At 43.9% G+C, this 22,409-nt stretch overlaps 1 protein-coding gene across 1 annotated transcript in view; it reads right to left on the bottom strand.

Moving 5' to 3' along the window:
- Positions 1–15,023: 15,023 nt before the first annotated feature.
- Positions 15,024–22,409, bottom strand: part of LOC128689147 (uncharacterized) — a 42,156-nt gene continuing 34,770 nt past the window's right edge. Inside the window, exons 4-5 of the mRNA XM_070100631.1 lie at positions 16,926–17,234; positions 15,024–15,636 (exon numbers count right to left, since the gene is read on the bottom strand). Coding sequence (XP_069956732.1) covers positions 15,193–15,636; positions 16,926–17,234 — 753 coding nt within the window. The 3' untranslated portion in view covers positions 15,024–15,192. The remainder of the gene's footprint in view (positions 15,637–16,925; positions 17,235–22,409) is intronic.

A 22,409-nucleotide genomic window follows, 5' to 3' on the forward strand; every position in this document is an offset into this window, starting at 1 on the left:
CACACACACACACGGGGCCAGGAGCTAAGACTCGACCCCTGCAACCACAAATAGGTGAGTACACCGCGCGGTAGCAACAGCTCGTTTTCGCTCGTGAATCTTTAGTAGTTAGTGGCCAATCAAAGCCACTGCCAGGGTCATCGGAAGTTGACAGTGTCAGTGAACAACCGAGAGTGATACACGATCTGTCCCAACCAGAAAAGGCAGGTGAAGGATACAGACACATGAAAACAATTTGAATCAGTACCAAGAGAGAGTGGAATGGCCATAGGCCTAGTGTTGGTGTAGATGGTATTGCCACATCCCAATACCAAAATTCAAACAGAATTAGTGTGACCCAAGCCAGGGAGATAAAAGGAAAGGGTAGTTGAGTTAGTGACTCCAGTGTATAGTGCATACAGTGATAGAGGAGTTAGTGAATACAGCGAAGAAGAAATAGAAGAGGAGCCGGAACGAGAAGCATCGTACAGTGCATGAGTGAAGCGGTGCAGGCCTGCCAAACGTAACATATAACCTTTTTGTGGTTGCTGGGATATTGGCCCTGTATATCACTGATAGCTGAGGGTCACAAACCCTGCTCTGGAGAACTGAATATCTTACCTAGGGCACTAATCACTGACAGAGGCGTAGAACTGGGGAAGGGGAACAAAGGTGGGGACCAGAGGCACTGTAGTGCACGCGCAGGCAGTAAGGTTGGACAATTAACACTAACATTGTTTATTCATTAAGTATATCTCCAGGTATACACATGTAGGTACACAGGCGTTTATTCAGCAAGTAAGTATAGCTCCAGGTATACACAAATAGGTGCACAGGTGCTAATAAGAAAGTATAGCTCCAGGTATGCACGAGTAGGTGCAAAGGCAAAGGCAGGGTACTGCCGGTACAGGCTCTCTCTGTACATAGCAGCATGCAAAGGACCCCAATGGAAATAAGTCACTCTGTCTGACTTTTTTGGGTTATCCCAGGTTCTCTACACATATGCTGCTATGTATGATAATTCTATGTAACTGTATATAGCCCTTGTGGCTTAGCGCTTCTTTTTTATTATAATAATAATAATATGTAACTGTATTTGTGTATACTTGAATAAACTTATTTACACGTAGAGAGTCTATGATAGACCCATAAGCCTAGCAGCGAGATTATCCCTCCCTCTCCTCCTTCTCCCCTCGCTTGATTCGGGTGGCAGGATAGTAACGCACACACGCACACACACTACCATAACGGACCCGTCTCATAAACCCACTCATACCCACACATACCCACAGTTCACACTCTCCTTGTACCTACCCTACCTCTCTCTCTTCCTCCCTCCCTCTCTCTTTCTTTTCCTTCCTCCTCCTCCTCCTCCTCCTATACTTCCTCCATCTTCCCCCCACCTCCCCTCCCTTCCTCCTTACTTACCTCCCCTACCATTCTCTTTCCCTGGCTCCCTCTCCCTTTCCCTCCCTTCCTCCTCCTGCTATACCTCCATCTTCTCCCCACCTCTCCTCCCTTCCTACCAACCTCTCCCATTCCCTCCCTCCCTCTCTCTTTCCCTCCATTCCTCCCCCTGCTCCTCCTCCTCCTATACCTCCTCCATCTTCCACCCACCTCCCCTCCTATCATCCCTATCTACCTCCCCTACCCCTCCCTCCCTCTCTCTTTCCCTCCCTTCCTCCTGCTCCTCCTCCTATACCTCCTCCATCTTCTCCCCACCTTCCCCCCTTCCTACCAACCTCCCTTACCTATCTCTTTCCCTCCCGTCCTCCTCCTGGTCCTCCTCCTATACCTCCTCCATCTTCTCCCACCTACCCTCCACTCTCCCCCCTCCCTCTCCCCTCGCCTAGGCCAGCAAGAACACTACCCAACCCACACGCCCCACACACTTAACACTCTTCTCCCCCCTCTCTCTCTCTCTCCCTCTCTCTTTCTCCCTCTCTAACTCACACTCAACCACACTATCTCTCTCTATCCTCCTCTTTCTCTAACCCTCTACCTCACACTCAAACGCACTCTCTGTCCCTCTCTATCATCCTCCTCCTATACCTCCTCCATCTCCCCCCTCACCTCTTCCTTCTCCTCCTCCCTCTCCCCTCTCCTCTGAGGTCTGCAAGCACACGAAAGGCTGATCTTTCCCAACTCACATGCTCCACACACTCTGACTCTCCCTTCCCCCCTCTCTCTCTAACTCATACTCAACCACACTCCCTGTCTCTCTTTATCCCACTTTCTCTCCCTCATCTTCCTTCACATCCTCCCTACTTCTTCTACTCCCCTCCCCCCATTGCTCTTCCCCCTGTCCCCCTTGGTCTTCCCCCCATCTCTCTTCCCTCTGCTGCTGTCCCCCCCTCTAGCTCACTATCCTTTTCCCCTCCCTGTCTCCTCCCTTCTCCACACAACAAACACCCCCTCCCCCAAAACAAACACCCCCCTCCCCCCAAAACAAACACCCCCCTCCACAGCACCCTTGGCATAAGCTCTTCCTTCTGTGAAAAGAAAAAAAAAACATTGGACACCAAAAATCTGGACGGAGAACCAGAGGAATGGTGGATGAAGCGAGTGGTGGACCTGGGACAGAGGACTGGGAGGCAGAGCTCATGCAAAGAGAGGAGGAGGGGGGAGAGGGCTGGAAGAGATCAGCAAGAAAATGGAAGAGAAAATAGCTGAGGAGAGCAGGAAATGGGAATTACAAATCACAGCAGCTGAAGCTAAGATATAGAGCTTAGTAGAAGAACTAAAGAGTCTGAAACAGCCTAAAGAACCAAAGGACAGTACAGCCATGACACCAAGAGCTACTACCTCAGTCACTGATGAGGGGACAGTGTGGGGATAAAGGAGATATACTGTATGCGATGACCTCATCAGACCCAAGGGGGGCCTGGGAAAAGGCAGGGAGAACAGCAAGAACTAATGAGAGGACTAAAGTCAATGAAGGAGCTAAACTATACACAGAGGCTCTAACAGACAACTGCCATGTCCAGGAACAAATAAACAGAGGGACACCAGATAGGGAAGACAGAGTAAGAAGCAATGCGTCAACGGCAGGAACTAATTTGAATCAGAGGATGCTCAGGGAAGTACAGTGGGAGGATGAAAGGGAGAGGGCCAATTTTGTCTATGGGCTCCAAGAAGTAGATGGGGAAACTTATGAGGCAAGGAAACAGGAGGAGAGAAAAATGAAAGAAAGCATCATGAAAGCAATAGGAGACGACATGACTCAGCTGACAAATTTTCAGAGAATTGGGTGGTTTGCAAGGGGAAAAAAGCGTCCAGTCAAAGTGATCTTCAAGGTAGAGTCAGCACAAAACCGGATCGTGCAGGAGAAAGCATGCCTAAGGGACAATCACGTGTTCCAGAGTGTGTACCTTGACCGAGACAGAACACAAGAAGAAAGGATGACACTGAAAGAGAGGGTGCAATGTCGCAAGGAGGAATGGGAGGCAAGAAAGGTGGAGAGCAGGAGAAATCAGACCCATGTGGAAGAACAAACACAACCCCCTTCAGTACCACCCACAGAAGGAACACAACCATGGCAATCCCAAAGCAACCAAACGACCTAACCCCAAATCCCCTCACTGCACCCTCTGCCCCCATCCCCCTCAGAACAAACTCCACCCCCACAGAAACCCACAGTAACCCACACATCCCCCTCTGCATAAACCCCACCCTCACAGTAACCCTCAGTAACCTGTACATCCCCTTCAGCTCAAACCCCACCCCCACAGAAATCCACAGTAACCCACACAATGTACCCTCTCCCCCATCCCCCTCACCACAAACCCCACCCTCACAGTAACCCACAGCAACTCACACACTGTACCCTCTATCCCCATCCCCCTCATCACAACCCCCTCCCCCATTGTAACCCCCATTGGCCCTCTTCCCCCATCCCCCTCAACACTACCCCCACCCCCACTGAAACCCCCCATAGGCCCTCTGCCCCCACACCCCACACCACAGACCCCACCCCCGCACCAATCACCTATAGGCCCCTGTTCCCCCTAACCCACCTCTCTCCCCAGACCAGAGTTATTGAAAAGAAGTTGAAGGTTTGGTACACGAATGCAGATGGAATAATGAATAAATGTGAGGAGTGGCAAGAAAGAATCAAGGAGTTGTCCCCAGACATCGTAGCAGTTACAGAAACGAAACTCACTGGGATAATAACAGATGCAATCTTCCCACCCGGATATCAGAACCTGAGAAAGGATAGAAGGAGCAGGGGGGGGAGGAGGGGTTGCACTACTAATAAAAAAAACGGTGGGGTTATCAAGAAATGGAAGGTATGGATGAGATTGGAGAAAGGGATTACATAGTAGGTACAGTTCTGTCAGGGGACACAAGGTAGTCATTGCGGTTATGTATAACCCACCACAGAACTGCAGGAGGCCAAGAGAGGAATATGATGAATGCAACAGAGAAATGGTGGACACTCTAGCTGAGGTGGCAAGAAGGGCCCACTCAAGTAGAGCAAAGTTACTGGTCATGGGTGACTTCAATCCCATGGAGATTGATTGGGAAAACCTGGAGCCACATGGGGGTCCCAAAACATGGAGAGCCAAGATGATCGATGTGGTGCTAGCAAATCTCATGCACCAAGATGTTAGGGATACTACCAGATAGAGAGGGGAGGATGAACCAGCAAGATTGGACCTCATGTTCACCCTGAGTAGCTCAGACATTGAGCACATCACATATGAAAGGCCTCTTGGAGCTAGTGACCACGTAGTTATGAGCTTTGAATACATCGTGGAGCTAAAAGTGGAGAGGGTAACAGGAGTAGAAAGGAAAAAGCTAAACTATAAAAGGGGGGACTACACAAGAATGAGGACCTTCCTGCAGGAGGTTCAGTGGGAACAGGAGTTGGTAGGAAAATCAGTAAATGAAATGATGGACTTTGTAACAACAAAATAAAAGGAGACAGGAAAGGTTTGTTCCCAAGAGTAATAGAAATAATGGGAAGGACAGAACTAGCCCTTGGTTTACCCAAAGGTGCAGGGAGGCAAAAACTAAGTGCTCTAGAGAATGGAAAAAGTACAGAAGGCAAAGGACTCAGGAGAATAAAGAGATTAGTCGACGAGCCAGAAATGAGTATGCACAAATGAGAAGGGAGGCGCAGCAGCAGTATTAAAACGACATTGCATCAAAAGTCAAGTCTGACCCGAAACTACTCTACAGCCACATCAGGAGGAAGACAACAGTCAAGGACCAGGTAATCAGGCTGAGGAAAGAAGGTGGGGAGCTCACAAGAAACGACCAGGAGGTATGTGAGGAGCTCAACATCAGATTTCAGGAAGTATTTACAGTGGAGGCTGAAGGGACAATGGGAAGACAAAACAGTGGCGTACAGCAACAAGGGATATACCAACAAGCGTTGGATGAATTACACACAACTGAGGAGGAGGTGGAGAAGCTCCTAAGTGACCTTGATACCTCAAAGGCGGTGGGACCGGACATCTCTCTGTGGGTCCTTAGAGAGGGAGCAGGGACACTATGTGTGCCACTAACCAAAATCTTCAACACTTCCCTTGAAACTGGGCAACTACCTGAAGTATGGAAGAAGGCAAATGTAGTCCCCATCTTCAAGAAGGGAAACAGAAATGAAGCACTAAATTATAGACCAGTGTCACTGACATGTATAGTATGCAAAGTCTTGGAAAAGATTATCAGAAGGAGAGTGGTGGAGTACCTGGAGCGGAACAAGATTATAAATGAGAGCCAGCATACATTCATAGAAGGCAAATCCTGTGTCACAAACCTACTAGAGTTTTACGACAAGGTAACTGAAGTAAGAAATGAGAGGGAGGGGTGGGTTGATTGCATTTTCTTGGACTGCAAGAAGGCCTTCGACACAGTTCCTCAAAGAGATTAGTACAGAAGCTAGAGGAACAGGCACGTATAACAGGAAGTGCACTGCAATGGATTGGAGAATACCTAACAGGGAGGAAACAGTGAGTCATGGTCTGTCATGACGTGAAGTTAATGAGGAGAATTAAATCAGACGCGGACAAGACAGGTCTACAAAGAGACCTGGACAGGCTGGATGTGTGGTCCAGAAACTGGCTCCTAGAATTTAACAACACCAAATGCAAAGTCATGAAGATTGGAGGAGGGCAAAGGAGACTGCAGACAGAGTATACGCTAGGTGGGCAAAGGCTGCAAACTTCACTCAAGGAGAAAGACCTAGGAGTGAGTATAATACTGAGTACACCTCTTCAAGGGGGGCTCCTTGTTGTGATGAAGAGGCTCTTGGTCTGAGGAATTAAACCTGTTGGTCTCCTTCCTCAGACCGAACCTAATTACCCCCCAATTCCCCCTTCCCTATCCCATCCTCCCCATCCTCCCCTTTTTCCTTTCCTCCTCCTCCTCCCCACCCCTCCCATTTGCCCTTCCTTTTAGGCCTTTGGGATTTTTTTCCCACAGGCACGCTAGTTTCTAGGTAGAGGAAAGGGTACCGGGTTCTATCCTATTCTGTTGAGGTTCTTGGCGGTGGCGTAGTTTGCCGTGGAATCCGGATTGCCTGGGGATGTTCCAATCCCTCTCCAGTATCCTGGAGGGTGGCTTTGGGTGTCTCTCGGGCGACGGGTGTATCTCTGGAAGCCACCTTTCGGATTCCGGGGGTGGTGGCCGAAGGAGGTATGCTTTGTGGCAGATATCCAGCCGCACTCTCTTTTGTCCACCGAGGTAGCTCGGCAAATGTGAGGTTGCTATCCCGGATTGCTGGTTCACTGGCATGATGGGTAGGGTATGGCATTGGTTGCATGCTGCATTTGTGCTACTTGCGGTGCTAAGGTCCTCTTGGGCACCGAGGGAGATTTCTGGCCCTTTCATTCTTCCTAGGAACTATCCCTCCCTGGTCCCCCCTTTCTTTTATTCTTTTTTTCTTTTTATTTTCTTTTCTTCTTTCTTTTTTTTTTCTTAAAAACAAAAAGAAAGAAGTAACCTAATCACGGCAACCCTAGACCATGAACCTGCTACCCCCGGGCCCCTTCTTGATAATGCACACTGTTCTGACCCCTCCTCATCTTTGGACCACTCTTCGGACACTTCTCATGCCTCTGTACCTCTTGCCGGTGCTGTTTCCTCACCTGCTTCAGGTACTGAGGTCTCGACTGACTCCTTTGATTTTTCTGACCTCCGCTCTCCTTTGACTATGCTTCCGGCCTCTCCCTCTACGGTGTGGCAATTATCGAATCGCTGGCCCGTTCCACATCAGACCAACTCTAGTCCCACGCCTAAACGCCAATGACAATTACCTGCTGATGATACTTCTCCACCTTCTCGTCCTTCTCAGAAAAGATCGACACGTCCTACACTCCCTTTCCACCCTCAGTTTCAGAATGCACAATGGACTAAATTCTCCACTTTACGACCGACTTCCTCTACTGCCTATCTTTCCGGCCACAGTATTGGCATTGGCCATGTTGGTAAAGATATTTCTTTTCATGATCTTAAGAGTGGTACATGCATCATCACTGTACAGAATGCTACCCAAGCTCATGATCTTTCTCTTCCTTCCCATATCGATACTGTTCCTGTCACTATTGAAAAACATCATTCCCTCAATTCTTGTAGTGGTACCGTCATTCTGCCCTATACCATAGTTCAACAAAATTTCCAGACATGTGGCAATGACATTCTTGAACAGCTGGAACTCCAAGATCTCCCAATCCTCAAGGTAGACACTTATGTTCTTCCTGCCTGTGGGCAGAGACGATACCCTAGCAATGTGGCTCGTTTAACTTTTGACAGCCGTGAACTCCCATCCTCAGTTTATGTAGCAGGACATCGGTTACAAGTTCGAAAGGTGATCCCTACACCGCAACAGTGTAGAAATTGCTAGCGATTTGGCCATCCAGTGAAATATTGCGGATCTATAGCCGAATGCCCGGTCTGTGGTGCCGATGACAATTCTAATACGTCTTGCAATCGACCTCCCTCTTGCCTTAATTGTCATGAGGCTCACCCTTCGTACTCTTGCTGTTGCCAAGTCTACTTAAATGAGCGGAAAATCTGTTACCACAAAGAAGAAGGCAGAAGGTCTCCCTTATGCCATGGCAGTTTCTCATCTCTGCCTCCGAGGGAGACTACCTCGTGTTTCTTATTCTCATGTTTCAAAACGTCCCCCCACTTCTGGGGTCCCATCTTCTGCAGCCTCCTCTGTAGTTATGTCTCCCATAGTCACTCCTGTATCTAATTCTTTTGCTGTCCAAGGCTCAGACATCCCTCCTTCAACGCCTCAGTCTGTTCTCGCTTCTTCGTGTTCTCCCTCACAAGCCTCAGTATCGACGAGATCTCGTACAACACCTCCTCCCAGTCGTCCCTCTACTTCTCAGAAGTCAAAAAAAGGTCCTTTAACCCCTCCTTCCCTTCTTCCACCTCCTCATTTTACCTTCCCTGTCTCTGTACCTGGTTCTTCCCCTCTCACTGGCTCTGTTACAAGTGTACTCGTACTGTACCTTCCTCACCTGTTCCCTCCCAAGTTTCTTTCTCTTCTGCCACCTCCCAGGTTTCTGCCTCTTCTGTCCCCTTCGACGCTTCTTCTCCAGTTCCCTCCACCCTATTGCCCCCCCTACCTTGGTACAGTCCATTACAGTTTCAATCTTTACTCATCCTTCCCCTACCATCTCCAATATTGTCTCCTATACGACGTCTCTGAACTCCGAAACACTTGAAGCAATCTCTGAATATACTGCAGAGACCAAACCATCAATGAACACTGATGCACCATCTGTTCCTTCTCTCTCTCTTCTCCTCCATCTGCGCAACTCCTTTCTTCACAGCGCACCGTTCCTTCGCTGCTTGAACATTTTCCCCTGCCTCCGCATGTGGACTTTTATAACCCCTCAAGTCCAAAAGAATCCTTACCTGCAGATTTCAGGTATCTTTATTATTGCCAATCATGGCCTATTTACAGTGGAATATATGCGGCCTCTGGGGTAATTGGGGTGAGCTTCAGATGTTACTCTCCCAGTTTTCCCCTGTTGGTGTTCGCTTACAGGAACCAAAATTACACTCTGCTGTTATCTCTCCCATCTCAGGCTATAATTTATTGTATTCTTCAGATTCTTTTCCTGATGGGACCTTTAATGAAAGTGCCCTTCTTCTACGCACTGATATTCTGTACCATCAGCTATTTGTTCATACTTCGCTGCATTACACAGCAGCCCGTATCCACTTTCATGGGTGGTATACGCTCTGTTCTTTATATCTCTCTCCTTCTCGGGCATTATCTATTCCGGATATTGCTTTTATTGTTTCGTCATTACCGCCACTGCTTCTGTTACTTGGCGATTTTATTGCCCATCATTTCCTCTGGGGGGAGTCTCACTGTGATTCCCGTGTCATTCAGTTAGAGGCTTTTCTTGCCACCCACCCCCTCCATGTTTTAAATACAGGTACTCACACCCATTTTGATCCTCGGGCTCACACTCTCCCTTGCATCGATCTCTCAGTCTGCTCTTCCTCCACCGCATTAGACTTCACCTGGTCTGTTCTCCTGGATTTACATGACAGCGATCATTTCCCAATCATTCTTACTTCCCCTTCATATTCATCACCTCTTTGTATCCCAGGCTGGCAATTTGATCAGGCAAATTGGAACCTTTACTCTCAACTAACTGTTTTTAGTGAGGTTCCTTCTTCGTCCTCCATTGATAAGCTTTTACACCTCTTCTCGTCCTCCGTTTTAACCACAGCTTCTCATTCTATACCCCAACCTTTGGGTAGGCATTTTCAGAAATGCGTGCCTTGGTGGTCTCCTGCTTTTGCTCATGCAGTACGTTTCAAACGCGCTGCATGGGGTAAGTACTGGTGCAATAGAACCACGGAGAGACTTCTTGATTTTAAGCAGAAGCGTGCGATCGCGCACTGCGTCATCCGTGACGCTAAACACACTTGTTGGCGAGATTATGTCTCCACCATCACCTCTGCTTCCTCTATGAGTGCAGTCTGGAAAAAAGTACGAAAACTGAGTGGTAAATATTCTCCTCACCCGGCTCCTGTTCTGTGGGTTGCTGGTGTTGATATAGCAAACATACTAGATGTTGCCAATGAAATTGGCAATCATCTGGTCTGCATTTCTCAGGGGCTCTATCTATGCCCCTCGTTTCTTTCCTCAAAGTCTGCCAGAGAGTTAGCACCCTTGGACTTTTCTTCTCTCAGAGAAGAACAGTATAATGTGCCTTTTACACTTCAAGAACTGGAGGCAACACTCTCAGGTTGCCGATCATCGGCAGCTGGGCCCGACGACATTCATATTCGTATGCTACAACATTTACATCAGTCAGCCCTTGCAGTCCTATTACGCCTTTTCAATCTTATTTGGTCACAAGGAGTTCTTCCACAGCTGCGGAAATCTGCCATTGTTCTCCCTTTCCGCAAACCAGGCACTACGGTACATGAAGCCTCCCACTATCGTCTCATTGCTCTTACCAGTGCAGTTTGCAAAGTGATGGAACGCCTAGTAAATAGGCGTTTAGTGTGGTATTTACACACACACAACAGTCTCCCCACTCGTCAATATGGCTTTCGTAAGGGACGTTCTACCATAGACCCCTTACTACACTTGGATACGTATGTTCGTAATGCCTTTGCGAATAACCACTCAGTTATTGCCATATTTTTTGACCTTGAGAAGGCATATGACACAACTTAGAGGCATAATATTTTGGCCCAAGCCCATTCCTTAGACCTCCGAGGCAATCTACCATCCTTCCTTAAGAACTTTTTAACTGACAGGCATTTCCGTGTTCGGGTTAATAATGTGCTCTCCCCGGAATTTATCCAAGCTGAAGGCGTCCCCCAGGGATGTGTTCTGAGCACAACACTTTTTCTCCTTGCTATAAATGATTTGGCCTTTAGTCTTCCATCAAATATTTGGTCATCACTCAATGTTGATGACTTTGCTATTGCCTGTGCAGGCGCTGACTGTCACCTCATTACAGTTTCTCTCCAGCATATGGTCGACCGTGTTTCCAATTGGGCAACCGCACATGGGTTTAAATTTTCGAGCACCAAAACTCACCAAATTACTTTCACTAGACGCTCTGTCATCTCCGATCATCCTTTGTACCTCTATGGCTCCCGTATCCCTGAACGTGATACAGTCAGGTTTCTAGGCCTTCTCTTTGACCATAGGTTATCCTGGAAATCTCACATTATCTCTCTGAAGGCAACTTGTCACAGCCGACTGAACCTTCTTAAAACCCTTGCTCATCTTTCATGGGGAGCTGATCGTCGAACTCTCCTTCTCCTACATTCAGCCCTCATTTTATCGAAACTTGATTATGGTGACCAGATCTATTCAGCGGCCTCTCCTGCTACTCTCTCTAGCCTTAACCCCATTCATCACCAAGGATTACGTTTATGCCTTGGTGCTTTTCGCTCTTTCCCTGTTGAGAGCCTCTATACAGAAGCGAACGTTCCATCCTTATCCGATCGCCGTGATGCCCATTGCCTTCACTACTATGTATGCTCTCATGATCTACGCAATCCTTCCATTTATAGAATGGTCACTGATATTAGTAGACATTCTTTATTTGTTCACCGTCCCTGATTACTCCGTCCCTTCTCTCTTCGCCCTACATTCGCTCTTGTCTTCTCTTCAATTACCACCTTTCTATGTTCATGTAGCATCTCACTTTTCCCTACCCCCCTGGGAAGTTCCAGCTGTTCGAGTCTGTTCTTTCTCTCTCCCTTTCTCGAAAGCCCAACTGCCTACGGTCGCTTCCCGCTCTCTTTTTCTTGACCACTTCCACTCTCATTCTCATGCCATTGCAGAGTACACAGATGGCTGTAAGTTTTCTGACGGCGTAGGATTCGCAGCAGTGTTACCTTACAGCATCGTACGAGGGCATTTACTATCTTCGGCTAGTATTTTTACTGCTGAATTGTATGCCATTCTTGCAGCACTTATCCGTATTGCATCTATGCCTGTTTCATCATTTGTGGTTGTCTCAGACTCCCTTAGTGCTTTACAGGCTATAGAGAAATTTGATACACCTCACCCCTTAGTCCTCCGTATCCAACTTTGGCTACGCTGCATCTTTACCAAGCATAAAGATATTGTTTTTTGTTGGGTCCCTGATCATGTTGACGTACAGGGCAATGAACAGGCAGACACTGCCGTGCGGTCAGCAGTACATGACCTACCAGTTTCGTATAGAGGTATTCCATTTACGGACTATTTTGCTGCAGTAGCTACCCACCTTCACACCCGTTGGCAACAACGTTGGTCTACTATGCTCGGTAACAAACTTCAATCTATTAAACCGAGTATAGGTTGCTGGCCATCTTCTTGTCACCAGTGTCGAAGTTGGGAGACTACTCTCTCCCGCCTTCGCATTGGCCATACTCGTCTTACTCATGGATATCTCATGGAGAGGCGCCCTGCTCCTCTCTGTGAGAATTGTCAGACTCCATTATCAGTCAGCCACATTCTGTTGGACTGCCCACTTTATCAACGAGCACGTAGAATTTACCTCCAACGTCGTCTTCGCTCCGCTGCTCTCTCTTTACCTTCCCTTCTCGCTGATGGACCCACCTTTCATCCGGACTCTCTCATTGACTTTTTGACAACAACTGTCTTACTTCACAAACTCTGATGCCTTCAGCCCTTTCTATCTCAATCTCTTGCTACCCTCTACCCCCGCACTATCCCCTGCCCCACTGTTTTCTGTAACCTACTGATCATCCCTGCTCCCTTCTGCCGCCCAATACCCTCGCTTCCTTCCCTACCCTGCAGCGCTGTATAGCCCTTGTGGCTTAGCGCTTCTTTTTGATTATAATAATAATAATACCGATACATCGCCGGAAGCACACATTAACCAGATAACTGCTGCAGCATATGGGCGCCTGGCAAACCTGAGAATAGCGTTCCTGTTCATCAGTAAGGAATCGTTCAAAACTTTATACACTGTGTACGTCAGGCCCATGCTGGAGTACGGAGCACCAGTTTGGAACCCACAGCTGGTGAAACACGTCAAGAAATTAGAGAAAGTGCAAAGGTTTGCAACAAAGCTAGTTCCAGAGCTAAGGGGAAAGTCCTATGAAGAAAGGTTAAGAGAAATCCGTCTGACGACACTGGAGGACAGGAGGATCAGGGGAGACATGATAACGACATACAAAATACTGCGTGGAATAGACAAGGTGGACAGAGACAGGATGTTCCACAGATGGGACACAGAAACAAGGGGTCACAATTGGATGTTAGGGATGTTAGGAAGTATTTCTTCAGTCATAGAGAAGTTAGGAAGTGGAATAGTCTGGCAAGCGATGTAGTGGAGGCAGGAACTATACATAGTTTTAAGACGAGGTATGATAAAGCTCATGGAGCAGGGGAAGAGAGGACCTAGTAGCGGTCGGTGAAGAGGCAGGGCCAGGACCTGAGTACAATTAGGTGAGTACAATTAGGTGAGTACACTTTTATTCCCACCAAGACACCTTCACTAAAAGAGGAGTCCTCATTGGCTTCTTCTTGAGAGCTCTTCGCATCTCCAGCCCTTGTTTTCTTGAAGAAGAATGTATTTACATAACACAAGCCTTTACATGTCTTCAGTTCCCATCTTTCTTCATCTGAGATTGCAGACTCAAGGCACAAGCTATCCTCAACAAACCGCCCATGGAACAGCCCTCTAAGCAGTTCATAGTGCTCCCATGTGGTGATGTTGCCACGAATACTCGCCGGGCACTTGCTATGAGTAACATCACCGTTTCCACCATGAACACATCTGTCAAAGACTTCACTACGAAACGCAGCCCCACACCTCAAACTTCTACAGCAGGCGTCTACACCATCCCCTGTGGATTCTGTCCCAGGAAATATGTAGGCGAGACAGGCAGAGAGAGATCTTGCGGTCCGCCTGAACGAGCATCGAAGTGCCTGTAACAGAGACGATTTAAGGTACGCCTGTGTCCTCCACAGAGACTCCACTGGGCATTTTATGAACTGGAATGAGGCACAACTCGTTCTCACCGAACCAGACCTCAGACGCTGACGGTGCCTAGAAGCCTCACTAATCATTGTCACCGACACAATAGAACGTAACACTGGAAACCACAAAATTTCAAAAACATTAGCATACATGATGCTTAAACAGGCTAAGCACCACCAACCCAACAACACAGGAGTCACATTCACACAATCTCATCGCCTACTCGTCCTCATCCCAACATGGCATTCTTCAGGTCACCATGCGTCACTCACACCTCACTCTCCGCCTATATATAATGTCTTTCTACCTCTGTATGTTAGAAGTGATCAAGGTCCCAGGACCGAAACGTTTTCTAATAAATATGTCATAGTGTTTGCTTACATGTCTTTCTAAACCACATAGTGTACATAACTGTGAATACCTATAATCATTCTCAGTGAAGGAAAATTTTCGCTCAAAGTCGCATTACGACCAGGTTAACAAGCCTTTATCACCTGGGTGCGTAATAGTCATGATAAGCTAAACAAAGTAAACTATTAAGTGCCTATGATATGTGTTTGCAATGACGTCCACTTCTAAAAATTTATAGTTTATATACATTAAGCTTACTTAAAACTTATTTACTTACTTTCCTACTTACTGCACTTTCTTGAAAGCAAGTCACTCTTATTGAGAAGAAAGCTTCGATTAATTTTGACCTGTGTAGGTCTGTTTTCTTGTTTTAATCTGAAAAAAATTTAAATACCTCTTTTCTTGAGATAATTTCTGAGTGTCGCATCTAATTAGCTTCCACTCATCTGAGCTGATAACATGATAATGCAATTTCTGAGCGGCTTCAAGCTAAATATGATTGTGAATTTTAGGATATTGATCCGTTTGAAAGATTTGAATTAGATTTGGTCCGCGTATACTCTAATTTATTACATTAATTGAAGAAATTTGTATGTTAGTTTCCGTATGATGACTCGTGAATGTCTCTTCTAATTCCATTGAAATCTTCAACGCCTCCATACAGTGAGGGAGAGGGACTGTGTTATAGAATTCGGGGATACCTTTCACGGATAGAGCAGCAACAGACACGAATCTAGTTCCTCTTCTATTTTAACATTTCCTTCCTGCCTGTTTTCTTTCTTTAAATCACATTCTTAACAATTACAAAACCTGTTGCAGCTCGTTATACCCACGTTGTTTTAAGTAATACTCATTTAAAGATGACAGCATAATAGTGATATAAAAAGTAAGTATCTGTGGGCCGGTATAGCTGTGGGCCGGCTTACCTGTGGGTCGGCTTACCTGTGGGCCGGCTTACCTGCATTAGAAGTTGTCTTTCCAGCGGTGGGAGGATGTCGATGGGCCGTCGACCTGCATCATCAGCCAGAAAAAGGTTTGCTTTCATGTCGTTGACAAGCGCACGTGCAGTGTCGAATTTTCCTGCTTGCACGGCGGCATGAAGGGCTGTGGTGCCGCTATTGTCCTTAGTGTTGGTGCTGCCGCCTGCCTGCAGCACAAACCATGCAGTCATGGTGGCACCTACTGCACACGCTCTCACAAGTAGCTGCGGCAGAGTGAAGTTCTCTTCTGTATAATAAAACTTGGCTCGCCACGGTGTTTTTCCTTGAATCTCTCTTAATATGCGGGGAATACCTTTCTTCAGACAAGAATCCACTGGGTCAGTTGTAAATAGACGTTTCTCATTAATGAGTTTATCCTCTACCACCTGTTGGAAAATCACTGTAATTAGTGCTACAAATCAGAGTTTTTAAAATTGTTGACAGTGACTCTTAATGTCTTGCTGTTAAGCAGACTAGTTATTGTGGCGTCCTCTATATGTCAAAACTCAGAATCATTGAGTATCACTTCAAATGAAAGTATAGATCTATACCTGCACAGTCTTTTCTTTTGTAAGTTTCCAAGTGTATTTCACATATATTAAATTACAATTATGCCTGTATATTTTATGAAGAACGGCGTGATTTACATATTTCATTATATCCAATATGTCAATGCACACGCTTATTCCAGAGTACAATAATCACTGTAATCTGAATATTTTTCAGTACACCCTGAACTCACAAGCGTCGTGTCGTGATTTAAATACAATTGACACGTCTTTTCTCTCTTCCCATCCTATGGGGTTTAACCAGTTGTTGCAAGACTGTTGCAATAATGAATTTATACTGCATATATATATATATATATATATATATATATATATATATATACATATAGATAGATAGATATACATATATATAATATGTAAAACAACCACGGGGGAAGCTGAATGATAGCTCTGGGCCTTTCGTTTTACAATCAACACATCATCTGGAGTTTTGTAAAGTTGCAGAAAAGTGGAGGTGGTGCAAGGAAGTACAATCACAGGGAGCACCTTCGCTGGAGGTCTTGGGATTGGGTAAAAATCCTTCGGTTTAGCGGAAAGTTCCTACATTGTATTTAGATTCTTTTTACGTATGAGAATGTGTGTGAGAATATATGTGGATATGGTAGAAAAAAATATTAAAACATTCCCTAATTAGAGTAACTGATATATTTTATCTATAAACCACCGATAATCGTGGAATAACGGGAGAAAAAAGAGAAACTGTCTCAGGATATATAAAAAGCATTACAAAAATTATGAGCTATGATGAATTTTATGTTCAGTACCTATCAAATGCCAATTACACAAATGTACATTATAACACACTAATACAAACAAAGGTAGGTAGGGTTCTTTCGTCAAAAAAATAAATATATAAAGGACCCGGGAAATAAAATGAAATTCAAATTCCCTGAAGTAAACCTGACTGTATATGTGCTATACCGATTTCTCATGTCTGTGTAGATTGAAAATTTGTGCAAATAAAAGCTTTTCTGCAGAGCCTCTTAATTATTGTCAGCAAAACGTCCTTGAGTTTTATCCATGACTGTCTTATAGTAAAAACATTATTATATCATTTCTATTTAAAACAAACTGGTAATATACCAACAAAAAATCCTGAAACATACCCTCGTAATGCAATTGCTCACTTCACTAGTGACCCCTGTGGCTCGCCAGGCTACCTGGAAGGGAACCAGGCCGAAGTGCTTGGCTGTCAGGGAAGCGCCATTATCCAGAAGGCGCCTCAAGATGTTCAGTAAGTTGTAGGTGATGGCCAAGTGAAGTGGACTGTTATAGATCGACCCAGGAGATACTAAGGGTGCCCCGGAATATAGCAACTTCTCCACCTTCTTTTCGTTTTCTATATTATTATTTTTCCCTGCTGAATATATTGCTTCTACTAAGCGATGATACTGACAGCACTGCTCCAGCCAGTTCTGTAAATTGTCAATGTATAAAATATCTAAACTTATTATCTATTAAAGCATAAAATATCAATAGAACCCCGTAAGTTATTGAAAATAAATATCAGCAGTTTATCGGTAGATAAAAATGCGGTGTCTTTATAACAAATGACAGTAAGGACACATGTTCCAAGTTAAATTATTGGGAAGAACAGTAGTTATGAATGTATTTTGGGTCGCACCTCTTATAGCCATTGGCCCTTATGCAGCGTAGTAATTTTATCATTCTTCTCTGTATGTTCTCTAATGAATTTATGTCCATTCTGTAGTACGGAGACCAGAACTGAGCATCATAAGCCAAGTGAAGCCTTACTAACGGTGAATTGAGCTGAAGTACAACCCCCTGGACTCCTTATATTTCTTGGACATAAATTCCAAAATTTTGTTAGACATATTATGTGTGCTCATGCACTGGTGTCTTGACTTCAGGAGGGTCCTAGCGAAATAATTTTTCTTTTTTCTTTTTTGTCCAATTTCAATGAAATTTTTACAGTGATTTAAACAAGAGTTTGTAGTCACTTTTTGCCCTAAAAGATACAGAAAAATAAATTGTGCCCTATTCTATAGGGCATAAAACTCTCCCTTATCTACAAAATTGGCAAGATGTACACTGCTCTAGTTGACATCAGATGGAAGATAAGGTCTAAATAATCTTGGTAATAAGCCCATTTCAGCAAAAATGTCAATAGATTGCATAATAAAAGATGTTGAATTATATTATTTATTTAAGGATTTTTTTGGGAGAAAAAATCAATAAAAACAGTGCATTAAAAAAATCGCAAAATCCCTTTACATGGTAGTAGAACCATTATTACTCAATAATGTGTGCAAAAATCATGAGACTCCTATAAATACTTTTCGCTAAAAATGGAAAATAATGTCAATAAATTATTCGTGAGTTATATATTATGTTTTCTGTAAAACTGTACGGTCATGGCACACCACATTTCAGTATGTCGCACACCTCAACACATGTTGACAGCCCGCACGCGACTGAGATGTTATCACTTCCTGACTTTGAATGGAGTCCTCAGAGAAGTTGCAGTATAGTGTATTTAGAATGAAACAATCATAAAAATTCGTAATTATTGGAGGAAAAAAAACACGAATTGCCATCATGTCTTTTTGATGGCAGCAAGAACAAAAAAAATTACATTTTTGGAAAATCATACTTAGAAATATGATAGAAACAAGCTAATTACATCAACATATTACCAGAATTATGCACTATTTGTCGGTAAGAAAACATTTTTTTCCATAATCTTTCAATTTTTTTTTTATCACCCCTAAAAACATCTGTGACCTCCTGAATTCAGGTTGCTGTTTACCATAAATCCCAAGTCCTTTCCATATTCTGTATGGCTAAGTTTGGAATTATTTAGTTATAAGAACTAAGGTTATTTGCATTATGATTTTGATTTTATCTATATTGAGATACTTCTGCCACTAACCATACCACGGTTGGGGTTAGAACCCGTGATCAGAGAGTCACAAAACTCCAGACTGATGTGTTAGCTAGCTACAATAAGATTCATCCAACTAGGTATATTTATGTACCATAGGAAGGTTAGCATAGGCACCACTGTGACCACAAAGGCAAATTTTTACAGACGAATTTCCATAGTTGGATAAATATTATTGTAGCTAGATGGCTCAGTGACTAAAGCGTCGGTCTCGAGTTTTGTGACTCTTTGATCGCGGGTTCTAACCCCACCTGTGGTATGGTTTGTTTGCAAACGTGCCATTACGATTTCGTGAGTCACATCTGCCACTGTTATGACTACGAGTTAGCTTGTCTAAATCCACCTGAAGTACATTGTATCTTCTTATTATTCTGCCTATTTTAGTGTCATCAGCCAATTTGTTCACATAATTTTTGTTATTCTCTCGTCAATGTCATTAATGTGAATTAAGAACAACAATGGACCTAGAACCGGTCTCCGTGGAACACCACTTGTGACTGATTCCCACTCAGATTTCACCCCATTTATGCAGGTTCGATCCATGATACGACATTTCCGCCAATACCTTGAGCTGCTACTTTCTTTAACAGTCTTTTCTGTTGTATTTTATCAAAGCTTTGCTAAAATCCAAATAAACAATATCGTAATCTTTATAATGATCATCTGACTCAATTGTTTTAATAAAGAAAGTCATTAAATTTGTCATGTAGGAAAGGTACCTCGTAAATCAGCGTTGAAAATCATAAATAAAAAATGCTTATCAATGTGGATTTTTTATTTTCAGCTATAATTAACTAATAATTTGTCTACAATTGAGGTCAGGCTTATTGAGCAGTAATTTGATGGGAATGACTTATTCTCGGCTTTAAAAAATAGGAATTACATTAGCCATCTTCCAAATCTCAGACACTACCCCTGTTTGGAGATATATATTAAAAAAGCTTAATTAATGACTTACAAAGTTCAATTTTGTACTCTTTAAGAACCCTTGAAAAAAGTTCATTGTGAAGGCTTACTCAGCCCTGTAATAACTTCAGACAGTATTACCAAGGCTGGCTAATCCTCAGGAAAATTAATGAATAGAAAAAGAAATAACTGACAAACATAAACACTTTATTATATGGAAAATATAAAATATAAAACACTTAAATATGAAATATTAATCCTACATTAAAGAAAATGAAAAATGAAAAATATAAATGATAACTGAATTCAACGCTAATATATATAGGGGTGTCTGGTGTTGGTGACACTGTGCTGTTGAAATCGTAGCCGTTGCTGATGATGGGGGGGGGGGTCGCAGGTGTTGGTTACGACCCACTGGCTAGTTCTTCACAGTATAGCCTTGAGTATTATATCCCGATGACAGGAAAGCAGGTTCTTTACCGCTGCAATGATGAGGGGTTACGTCCTGCAATTTCATACAGGTGCACAGGTAATTAAATCCAAAAAGGGGAAGTCTCAGGACGTTAGTCCATCTCCACCAGTTCTTCTCGTTGATTGACAGGTGACCCTCTCTGTCATCCAAAAGTAGTGCTGGGAGCTGTGAGTCTAGTGATTACTGTTTGGACCAAAGCCCCACACGTCACCTTTCGGGGGGGGGGGAAGAAGGAGGGAAAGGGATAGCGGGAGCTAGACTGACCCTACCTTAACAAGCAGCCGGCAGTCAAACTATCACTTTTGGGGTGGGGGAAAAAAGGCGGGAGCTTGACGTACCCTACCTTAACAAGTAGCCGGCAATGAAACTATTGTTACTATATACTCCCTCGCTACTCCTATCTATTGAACTTTTCCCTCACACTCCCCCTTACCAAGACTTATAGTAAGAGAAATAATTGGATGAACCATTGATATACACAATATGGAACTTAAAAGCCTGGAGTGCCAATGTCCACCTCAAGAGGCGACTGTTGGTTCCCTTAAAAGTTTCTAGGTATATCAAAGGTTTGTGGTCCGTTTCTAAAATGAATTCTTTTCCCAGCAAATAAAATTTAAGTTTGGAGATACCCCACACAAGGGCTAAACATTCCTTTTCTATTGTGGAGTATCTTGTTTCTGCGGGAAGGAGTTTCCGGCTTAGGAAGCATACAGGGAAGGGAGTACCATCATGGTATTGTAGTAACACCGCACCTAAGCCAGTATTGGAGGCATCAGTTCTTAAGCAAAATGTTTTAATATCTGGAACCTTAAGTATAGGGTCTTTCGAAAAGATACTTTTAATCTCATTAAACTTTTCCCGAGCTACGTCGGAAAGTTCAAGAGGTTCCTTCACAGACTTTTTAAGGAAGTCGGATAAGATGCCTGTAAGATCAGTAAGGTTCGGGATAAACCGTGCATAAAAATTTACAGAACCAAGAAAACTACGCATGAGCTTCTTGGTTTTGGGGAATTTAAATTCTAATAAAGCTTTGATCTTACTTGGGAGAGGCTGCAGAGTGTTATTAGAAAGTATCAGTCCAAGATATCTAATCTTGTTATACCCAAGAAAGCATTTCTTCGGCTTGGCAGTGAGGCCATGTGAGCGTAACCTATGCAAAACTGATATTAATGTTTGGATATGTTCGCCCCACGTGGATGTCATTACGTAAATGTTATCAAAATAAACTGAAACATTTGGCATATTACCCAAGACCTTTCTCATCAGTCTCACGTAGGTAGCACAGGCAGTTACCAAACCGAAGGGCATAGTTCTATTTTGCATCAGTCCTTGGTGTGTAGGAAAAGCGGTGTACTGCTTAGAAGAAGGATCTAACATTACTTGATGATATGCCTGTGCAATATCAATCTCTGAAAAGAAGGAAGCGTCATAAAATTTGTGTAGATCGCTATCTATTAAGGGCATAGGCTCAGCATCCCACAGAGTTATAGCATTAAGGACTCTGAAGTCAATAGCAAGTCTATATGAATTATCCTCCTTCTTAACCATGACTACTGGTGAGCAATATGCAGATACTGAAGGTTCAATGATCTTTAGTTTTAATAATTTGTCTACCTCTCTGTCAAATGCATCCCTAAGGTGAACTGGAACTGGGTATAATTTTCGTTTGATAGGATTGTCCGTCACTAAGTCAATCTTATGGACTACCGTGGAGGTGACACCTGGAATATCAGTAAAGACGTCTGAAAAGTTACTCACACATTGAAGTAGTTCATGTCTCTTATGGTCATCCAAAGATTCATTAATATTAATGTTGATTGCGTCCGAGTGGTCAAAAGTCACCAAGTCATGTAGTTCTTCATCATGGTCTAAGTTAGAGGTGTCAATTACGCACACCTTACATTTTTCAGTTGTCGTATCAAGTTCGTGTGGGAAAACTAAGTCAAAGTTATTAAGGCAGTTAACCGAATTTCTACGGTAATATTTCTTAAGGATGTTGATATGATAAAGTTTAGGTTTCCCCTTGACTTCTATGAGGTAGTCAACTTTCCCACAATTTTTTTTATACTTTATATGGACCTTTCCATGCTACTAATAATTTATTTGACTTGAGAGGCAAAAGTACAAGAACTTCATCTCCTACTTTAAAACTTCTCTGACTTTTGGAATCAAAATAGGTTTTGTACTGGTCCATTGACAAGCTTAGGTTTTTCGAAACTATGTCAGAGGTCTCCTCAAGTTTGGATCTAAGGTCAAGGAGAAACTGGTAAGAAGACTGAACCTCAGCACTCATCTCCTCATTAGTGC

The sequence above is a fragment of the Cherax quadricarinatus genome, chromosome 73 (assembly GCF_038502225.1).
Source record: "Cherax quadricarinatus isolate ZL_2023a chromosome 73, ASM3850222v1, whole genome shotgun sequence".
Lineage (NCBI taxonomy): Eukaryota > Metazoa > Arthropoda > Malacostraca > Decapoda > Parastacidae > Cherax > Cherax quadricarinatus.